Source organism: Heliangelus exortis, chromosome 2, assembly GCF_036169615.1.
Source record: "Heliangelus exortis chromosome 2, bHelExo1.hap1, whole genome shotgun sequence".
Classification (NCBI taxonomy): Eukaryota; Metazoa; Chordata; class Aves; order Apodiformes; family Trochilidae; genus Heliangelus; species Heliangelus exortis.
This window is the reverse complement of record NC_092423.1, coordinates 403230-411929: the sequence shown is the minus strand read 5'-3', so window position 1 is coordinate 411929 and position 8700 is coordinate 403230. Positions and strand designations below refer to the sequence as shown.

Here is an 8700-nt window from a genome sequence, read left to right as displayed (position 1 = left end):
CAGTGTCACTCTCAGCCCCCCCCCACCGCAATCACCACTGGCACAGCCCCTCTGCGAACCTTTATTGCCTGGATCGGCAGGGGGGCAGCCCCAGCCCCAGGATGGGATCCCCCGGGACCCCACCTCAATACAGCACACGGAGTGGGGTCTGCCCCACCAGTGAGGCCCCGGGTTGGGGGTCTGCAGAGGCACAATCGGCCCGACCACCCGGCCCCCCCGGGCAGCAGAGACCCCTCCCCGCTGTGCCCGATTCCGGTCAGCACCTCCACCGGAACCGGCAACGGCCCCGGCAGCTCCCAGCACATTCAGAACCCCCCCCGCCGGGGGGACCCTGGTGGTGGGACCCCGGCACAGACCCCTGCATCAGCCACTGCCAGCCCCCGGGGGTCCCGGGCCGGGGGTCCCAGGCTGTGCCGCCGTCACCCACCGGAGCGGAGACTCGTTAGATCGTGGACTGCTCTTCCTCCTCCTCCTCCTCGGCCCAGCCGCCCAGCGGCATCTCCCAGAGCGGGGTCTACGCAGACCCTGGGGGGCGGGAGCGGGTGGTCAGGGGGGGTTCCTTCTCTGGAGCAGCCCCCCGGGGCCCCCTGTGTCTGGGATTGGGGGGGGGGGGAATGCCCCCCCGTACCCCGGGATCGGGTGTCCCCCCCTACACCCACCCGAAAATAGCCCGGGTGGTGCCAACAGCCAAGGGACCCCCGTGTCATCCCAGCAGCACCACTTTGGCGCTCAGGCCCCCGACACAGCCCCCTGTGTGACATGGCCGAAGGCCCCGGTGACCCCCCCATGAGGACACTTGTGCCCCAGTGTCCTCGCGGTGTGCCCACCACCACCCCGCAGGCCCTCCGGGTGGGGACACGACCCCCGTGGTGACATGGACCCCAAAAGCACTGTGACCGCGGCCGGGAGGAAGGGGGTCACCCCACTTATTCCCGTGTCCCCTCTCCCTGTCCCACCTCACCTGCGGCTCCGTCGGTGTCCCCTGTGTCCCCTCTGTGGGGTCTCACCTGTCCCCGCACCCCCCCAGGCACCGCCACCCTCTCCGACCACCGGGCATGGCGGGGGTCGTGGGAGGGGGGGGCTGGGCCGGTGCAGGGCCAGGAGCGAGGGCCTGGGGGGTCCCGGAGGATGCTCCGGGGGCTGGCGGGGTGAGGGATGAGCGGGGAACAGGTTGCGGGTGCTGGGGCGAGGGGCCGGTGCGTGGGGGGTGCAGAGCCCGGTGAGGAGCCCCTGCCAGATCCCTGCCCCTTCCCGTCCCCTGTCCCTGCCTGTCCCTGTCCCTTCCCGCCTCCTGTCCCTTCCCGCCTCCTGCCCCTTCCCACCCCCTGTCCCTGTCCCTGTCCCTGTCCCTGTGCCTGTCCCTGTCCCTGATCCTCCCCGCCCTCTGCCTGTCCCCTGCCCGCCCCGCTCTGTTCCTTCCCGCCCCGTGCCTGTCCCTGTCTGTCCCCTGTCCCTGCCTATCCCCGATCGTCCCGCCCCTGCCCGCCCCGGTTCCTCCTCCTCCCGCCCCGGTTCCTCCCCCTCCCGCCATGCCGCTACCGCTGCTCCGGTTGCTCGGCCTTGGGGCTCGGTTCCGCCCGGTCCCTCTCTCTCTGCGGGGCTCCCCCGGCCCGGGGTGCAGGTACCGGGGAGAACCGGGCCGGGGGTCCCACCGGGGGGGCAGGCGGGGCCTCCGGGAGGGAGGGGACCTGAACTCCTGGGTCCCCTGGGGATCCCGGGGTCTGGGGTCTCCGGGGCCAAGGGTGCGGTGAGGGGTTCCGGGGGGTTCCGAGAGGTACCGGGGCACCTCGTGTTGGGGGAGCTGGGGTCGGTGTGGGGGTGGTGGGACCCCCATTGGTGGGGGGTGCTGGTGTTCGGCTGGGGGGGTGATTCCGGGAGCACCGGGAGGGGTGGGGGGGCTGTCCCCGGGTGACAGGACTGTGCCTGGGGGGACACACACGACACAGCCCCCTCTGGGTGATCTCTGTCCCCTGGGTGGGCGCAGGGTCCCGTTGGGGTACCCCACACTCACCGTCTCCCCAGTTTCAGGTATGGGGGGATCCGCCCGGGGCTGGTCGTCCCCCCCCGCCACCCCCCATGTCCTCCCACCCCAACCCGGCTCTGCCTGCTCCTGGCCGGACCCCTGGCCGGCTGTGCCCTGATAGGGGGGGTGGGCTTGGCCGCCCGCTGCCAGGAGGCCACCCTGTCCCCCGTCCCGGTCCCCGAGCCCTCTGAGTCCCCCCAGCCCTCCTCGGAGCCCCCCTTTGACTGGCCGCTCTTCTGGACCTTCCTGCGCCCACAGCTCCTGGCACTCTCGGCTGCTGTGCTGGTGAGTGGGGGGCACTGCCACCCCCCTGCCACCCTCCCCGTCCCTGTGCCACCCTCATGCCATGACACTGACCCCATCCCTGTGCCTTATGTGATACCCACCACCCCTGTGACACCCCCTGTCCCTGTGCCATGACACCCCGTGTCCCCACCCGTGTGATACCCCATGTCCCCACGACCTGGCACTCACTGTCCCCATCTGGTGTCACCTCCAATCCCCACATCTGCCACCCCCAAGCCGTGACCCTCCTGTCCCCATGCCATGACCTCTGTCCCCAGCTGGCACTGACCATGGCCCTTGTCACCATCTGCGTGTCCCTGGGCCCTAACCCCTGACCCCATGTCCCTGTGCAGTGACCCCCGTGTTCCCTGTCCCCAGCTGGTGCTGGTCATGACCCCGGTGAGGGTGCACGTCCCCCTGCCCCTGTCCCCCTTCCCCTGTCCCCACACCCTGTACCCGGTCCCCCTGTCCTTGTCCCCTGAGTCCCTGCCCTGTCCCCTGTTTCCCATCCCCTCTCCCTGTCCCTATCCCCTGTCCCCAGTGCCTGAGGGGTGTCCCCGCGGGCAGCTGGCGCTGTGTTCGGCTCTGGTGTCGGTCCGTGTTCCGGTGGTGCTGGGGCAGTTGGTGGACGCGGTCGCGGGCTGTGCCGGGGGTCTCTTTCCCCGTTACGTGGCCGCCGTCCGCCTCCCGGCGCTGCGCCTGCTGGGGCTCCACTGCCTGCAGGTGGGTGCCCCCCACCCCCCGGGGTGGGACGGGGCCGGGGGGGTCCCGGGGCTGCCCCGCGCCCCCTCCATCCCTGCCGCTCCCCCAGGGGCTGCTGACGTTCGGGTACATCGCGCTGCTGGCGCGGGCCGGAGAGCGGCTGGCGGGGAACATGAGAAAGGAGCTCTTCATGTCCCTACTGCGGTACCGCGGGGACAGGGACAGGGGGATGGGGACAGGGGGAGAGAGGGACGGGGACACAGGGACAGGGGGAGAGGGACAGGAGGTCAGGGGAAGAGGAGGAGTGGGGACAGGGGGAGAGGGGATGGGGGGGAGGAGAAGAGGGATAGAGGGAATGGACAGGGGGAGAGGGCAGGGGGATGGGGATGGGGACAGGGGGGGAGAGGGAGAGAGGGCAGGAGGAGAGGGAGGGTGACAGAGGCACAGCAAGGGGACGGGGCATGGGGATTCAGGGAGGTCTGGGGGACAGTAAGGGGGGGCTGGGGGAAGGTGGGTGGTGAGGCTGGGGACAGGAGGGGGCTGTGTCTGGGCTGAGGGTCCCACACCCCCTGGCAGGCAGGACGTGGCTTTCTTCGATGCCACCCGTACGGGGCAGCTGGTGGCACGGCTGACAGCTGATGTCCAGGAGTTCAAGTCCTCCTTCAAGCTCGTCATCTCCCAGGTGAGCTGGGGTGGGGGGCACCGGGACCACCCCACACACTCCTCGGGACCCCCACCCACCCTGCCCATCCCCCAGGGCCTGCGCAGTGGCACCCAGACGCTGGGTGGCTTCGTGTCCCTGTACCTGCTGTCCCCCAAGCTGACGGGGCTGCTGGTGCTGGCGCTGCCCACCCTGGTGGGCATCGGGACCCTCCTGGGCTCCGGGCTGCGTGGGCTTTCCCGGCAGGCACAGGACCAGGTAACCCCCCATTCCAAACCCCACAGGGACCCCCCCAGGGGTGCTGTCCCAGTGGGGTCCCCATTCACGTCCCCTGTCCCCACCCTGGTGGGCGTGGAGACCCTCCTGGGTCTGTCAGAGGGCCCAGGAGAAGGTAACCCGCCAAAAACCCCTCAGGAACCCACCCCAGGGGTGGAGTGGGGGGTGTCTCTGCATGTCCCATGTCCCCACAGGTGGCCAAGGCCACCGTGGTGGCTGATGAGGCACTGGGGAATGTCCGGACCGTGAGAGCCTTCGCCATGGAGGAGCAGCAGGCGGGGTGAGGGGAGGGGGGGCAGCGGGGGTTCTGGGGGACAATGGGGGTCCTGGGAGGCAGCAATGGGGGGCTGAGGGGGCTGGGGTTGTTTCTGGGGGGAGGCAGTGGGGAATGGCAATGGGGGGCTGGCGGTTTTGAGGGGAGATGAGGGGTGTCTGGGGGACAACAATGGGGGCAGAGTAACAGTGGGATAGGGTGTGGGGGGGGCAGGGCCAAAGGGTGGGAGAGGGGCTGGGGGGCTCTGGGGGATGGTAGGGGCAGTGGTGGGGCCCGGGCGTGGTGGGATGTGGCAGAGGAGGACTGGGGGTGGTGGTGGGGGTCTGGGGGTGGTGGGGGGTGCATTGCAGGGTCAGGGTCTCTGCCCCCCAGGCTGTACTGCACCGAGGTGGATCGAGCTGGGCTGCTGAGCGAGCGTCTGGGGCTCGGCATCGCTGCCTTCCAGGGACTCTCCAGCCTGGCCCTCAATGGTGGGGACACAGGGTGGGGGGACATGGGGTGGGGGGACACGAGGAGGGGCAGAGGACATCAGGGTGTGGGGAGCAGGGAACAGGGGCTGGGAGGCAGAGAATGGGGGGCCAGGGGGCAGGACATGGGCTGGGGGGCAGGATACAGGGGTTGGGGGGCAGGGAGTGGGGGGCTGGGGGACAGGACATGGGGGATCAGGGGGTGGGACCTGAGGGGCCATGGTGCAGGACTTGGCAGTGCTGTGGGGCAGACCCAGGGGGTGCCATTGGGGCAGGACACAGGGGGGGTGGGATCTGGGCTTTTTGTGGGGCAGAACCAAGAGGGATCCCTGGGGCAGGACTAGGGGGTTTCTGTGGGTCAGGAACAAGGGGATTCTGTGGGTTAGACCCCCCCTGGGGGTCTCACAGCCGCCCCTTCCCCACAGCCGTTGTCCTGGGGACCATCTTCGTGGGGGGGTCCCTGATGGCCGGGGATCAGCTCTCTCCAGGGGACCTCATGTCCTTCTTGGTGGCCTCACAGACAGTCCAAAGGTCAGAACCCACCTGAGACCCCTCCAAGACTCCCCCAGCCCACCCATCCCTCTCCCAATCCTCCCTCACATGTGCCCCAGCCCTGAGATCCCCTTTGCACCCCCAGGTCCATGGCCAGCATCTCCATCCTGATGGGGCAGGTAGAGGGGGGTCTGCAACCAGGGGGCAGGGGCTGGGGGGGTCCTATAGCTGGGGGGGCAGGGGCTTAGGGGTCTTACAGCTGAGGGGCAGGGAATGGGGGCCCTAGGGGGGCTGGGGGGTCCTGTAGCTGGGGGGCAGGGAGTGGGGGAGCAGGAGCTGGGGGTCCCAGGTTTTGGGGAGCAGGGAATGGGAGCCCATGGGCAGGGGCTGGGGGTCTTTGAGCTGGGGGGCAGATCCTGGGGAATCAGGTACTGGGGGGCAGGCTGTGGGGGTCCCAGGGGCTGGGGTCTCCCACTCCCCCCCAGGTGGTGCGGGGTCTGAGCGCCGGCGCCCGCGTCCTGGAGCTGCTGCGTCTGGAGCCCAGCGTGGGGCTGCGGGGAGGGGGCTCCATCCCCCACCACTCCCTGCTCGGCCACATCTCCTTCAACCATGTCTCCTTCAGGTGAGACCCCCCGGGGTACCCTCGAGGGCTGAGGGCTGTTCTCTGGCTCTCCCAGCCCCCTGCCCCTCTCCCCACAGCTCCTCCCCCCCATCCTGGGCATCCCCCTTGGCCCTGATCCACTCTCCCCCAGTTCTGGCCCCCTCCTCATGCAGCCCCCTGCCCTCTCCCCACAGCTACCCCACCCGCCCTGGGCACCCCGTCCTGCAGGACTTCAGCCTCACCCTGCCCCCCGGCAAGACAGTGGCCATCGTGGGACCCTCGGGGGAAGGTACCACCCCCCACACCGGGACCCCCCCAGCCCACCCCACACACCCTTTGGGTGGGGGTCCCTCTGCCCGGGGGGTCCCACCCCTGGGGGCACTGACTCAGCCCCTTGCTGGTCCCTGGGGGCTGGGAGCTGGGGGAAGGGGTGAGCGGGGGTTCTGGGGGGCAGGGAGCTGGGAGACCCAGGGAAAGAGTGGGCAGGGGTCCCGAGGGGCAGGGGGTGGGCAAGGGGCTTGGGAGGTGGAGGTCAGGGCTTGGGTGGGGGTCCTGGGGGGCAGGGGGTGGGCAAGGGAGCTGGGAGCCAGTGGGCAGGGTTGGGTTGGGGGTCCCAGAAATAGGGGGCTGGGGTTCAGGGTTGGGTTGGGGTCCCAGGGGTCTGAGGGCTGCTCCCTCCCCCAGGGAAGTCGACAGTGGCAGCACTGCTGGAGCGGTTCTATGAGCCCACCCGTGGCACCATCACCCTGGACGGGAGGGACATCGCGGAGCTGGACCCCTCCTGGCTGCGGGGGAAGGTCCTGGGATTCATCAGCCAGGTGGGGAGAGGGTTGGGGGGGGGCTGCTGGGGGTCTGGGATGCTGCTGGGGGGTGTGGGGCTCCTGGGGGGCTGGGATGCTGCTGGGGGGTGTGGGGCTCCTGGGGGGCTGCTAGGGGGGGGTGGGGGGCTGTGGGGGGTCTGGACCCCTCCTGGCTGCAGGGACTTCATCAGCCTAGGGGGGGCTGGGGGCTGCCGGGGGGCTGCTGGGGGTGACTGCGGGCCCCCCAGCCACACGAGTGGGTGTGCAGGAGCCGGTGCTGTTCGGCACCTCCATCCTGGAGAACATCCGATTCGGGCGCCCCGGGGCCTCCGACGCCGAAGTGGAGAGCGCGGCCCGGATGGCCAACGCCGACGGCTTCATCAGAGCCTTCCCCGAGGGCTACCACACCCTGGTGGGTACGTGCCACCGGAGGGCTACCACACCCTGTGGGGGGCTACCGGACCCTGGTGGGTGTGTGCCGGGTTCATCCTGTGGTGGAGCTGCGGTGGCCCCGGTGTCACCCCACCGGAGTGGTCCCAGTGGCATCCAATGGTGGTCCCTGTGTCACCCCATGGTGACCCCAGTGTCCCCCAGGCAGTGTCTCTGGTGTTGCCCCATGGTGGTCCCAGCATCACCCTGGTGGTAGCCCCAGTGTCACCCTATGGTGGTCCCGGTGTCACCCCAGCACTGGAGCTGCTGTCACCTTGCAGTGGCCCCACTGTCATGCTTGTGGCTGCCTCAATGGTGCCCTTGGCATCACTCTGGTGCTGGTCCCAGTGTCGCCCAGCTGTGGTTCCAGTGTCACCCTGGTACTGACCCTGGTGCCGCCCAGTGGTGGTCCCAGTGTCACCCTGATGGTGGTCCTGGTAACTGTCACCTGGGCAGTGGCCCTGGTGTCCCCCAGCAGTGTCCCCAGTGTCCCCGGTGCTGTCCCCGCAGGCGAGCGTGGCGTGGCACTGTCGGGGGGCCAGAAGCAGCGGGTGGCCATCGCCCGGGCCCTGCTGAAGGACCCCCAGGTGCTCATCCTGGACGAGGCCACCAGTGCCCTGGACGCAGAGTCGGAGCGAGCGGTGCAGGAGGCTCTGGACCGGGCCAGCCGTGGCCGCACCGTCCTGGTCATCGCCCACCGCCTCAGCACCGTGCGGGGCGCCCACTGCATCGTGGTGCTGGCACGGGGACGGGTGGCCGAGGTCAGCAGGAGGGACGGAGGGGGTCACCAAGAGGGTGTCCCCAGGGGTGTGACACTGCTGTGTCCGCAGGCAGGGACCCCGCAGGAGCTGGTGCAGAGCAGGCTGGGAGGGGGACATGGGCAGGGATGGCCCCAACCTGGGTGGCAACAACCTGGGTGGCACCAACGTAGGTGTCTCCAATCTGGGTGACCAACCAGGAGCTGGGGCAGAGGGGGTGGGTGGAGGGGTGGAAGGCAGGGGGGGGACACAGAAGGCGGTGGGTGGAAGGGCAGGGGGGGACACCTGGGTGTCACCAACATGGATGTCCCAGGTGGGTGTCCCTGCAGGCAGGGACCCACGAGGAGCTGGGGGGGGGGGGGGCTGGCTGGGAGGGGGACGTGGGCAAGGGGTGTCACCAATGTGGGTGTCCCCATGCTGTGTGACACTGCTGTCCCCTCAGGCAGGGACACACGAGGAGCTGGTGCAGCGGGGGGGTCTCTACGCCGAGCTCATCCGACGGCAGCAGCAAGATGGGAGCTGAGCACCCCCGGGGGGGCGGGGGGAACCCCTGGCTGCTCCCCAATAAATCAGGGATGGAAGGTGGCCGTGGGGCTCTGCTGGGAGGGGCACACACAGCCCCGTGTTATGCACCCCCCACCTCGGGGTGGGGGACCCCCGTGTGATCCTCCAAGATGGGGACCCCGGTGTTGCCCCCCCCCCCGGGTTGGGAGAGCCCTGCATTGCTCCCCAGGGTGGGATATCCCTTCTGTCACCCTGAAACTGGGGGCAGAACCCGCTGTGATCAGGGTCCCCTGCATCACCCCCGGGGTGGTGGGGACCCCTGTGTGACTCCTCCCGGGATGGGGAGTCCCCTTTATGACCCACCGGGGCTGGGGCTGGATCTCCCGTCGGGAGGGGGGTCCCAGGGCCCACCCTGCGGCAGGGAGCTG

The 8700-nt window shown here is 69.9% G+C and overlaps 1 protein-coding gene and 1 long non-coding RNA gene across 5 annotated transcripts; one reads left to right on the top strand and one right to left on the bottom strand.

The window, feature by feature from the left end:
- Positions 1-47: 47 nt before the first annotated feature.
- LOC139793652 (uncharacterized) lies at positions 48-1328 on the bottom strand. Its single transcript, XR_011724693.1, has 2 exons — positions 962-1328; positions 48-525 (listed from the first exon to the last, which is right to left on the bottom strand). It is a non-coding gene; the product is annotated as an uncharacterized lncRNA (long non-coding RNA).
- A 177-nt stretch (positions 1329-1505) lies between these two features.
- On the top strand, positions 1506-8353 carry ABCB8 (ATP binding cassette subfamily B member 8). 4 transcript variants are annotated; one of them, XM_071734455.1, is made up of 16 exons: positions 1506-1621; positions 2023-2308; positions 2876-3031; positions 3120-3214; positions 3587-3692; positions 3768-3929; positions 4142-4227; positions 4594-4691; positions 5114-5219; positions 5326-5359; positions 5666-5802; positions 5976-6070; positions 6466-6599; positions 6850-6997; positions 7521-7771; positions 8211-8353. In XM_071734455.1, the coding sequence occupies exons 1-16, from the start codon at positions 1530-1532 to the stop codon at positions 8289-8291; spliced, it is 2067 nt and encodes a 688-aa protein (XP_071590556.1). In that variant the 5' UTR covers positions 1506-1529; the 3' UTR covers positions 8292-8353. The 4 variants fall into 4 exon arrangements, with proteins under 4 accessions (XP_071590556.1, XP_071590555.1, XP_071590554.1 ...); XM_071734454.1 differs by having other exon boundaries at positions 8098-8213; XM_071734453.1 differs by having other exon boundaries at positions 2029-2308; positions 3587-3929.
- Positions 8354-8700: the final 347 nt, after the last annotated feature.

Bases quoted from the DNA above. Each gene is read 5' to 3' on its own strand.
- ABCB8 (XM_071734452.1), top strand. From the start codon at position 1,530: ATGCCGCTACCGCTGCTCCGGTTGCTCGGCCTTGGGGCTCGGTTCCGC. The intron at 1,622-2,022 runs GTACCGGGGAGA...CCGTCTCCCCAG, and splicing joins TCCCCCGGCCCGGGGTGCAG to TTTCAGGTATGGGGGGATCC. The intron at 3,930-4,141 runs GTAACCCCCCAT...ATGTCCCCACAG, and splicing joins CCCGGCAGGCACAGGACCAG to GTGGCCAAGGCCACCGTGGT.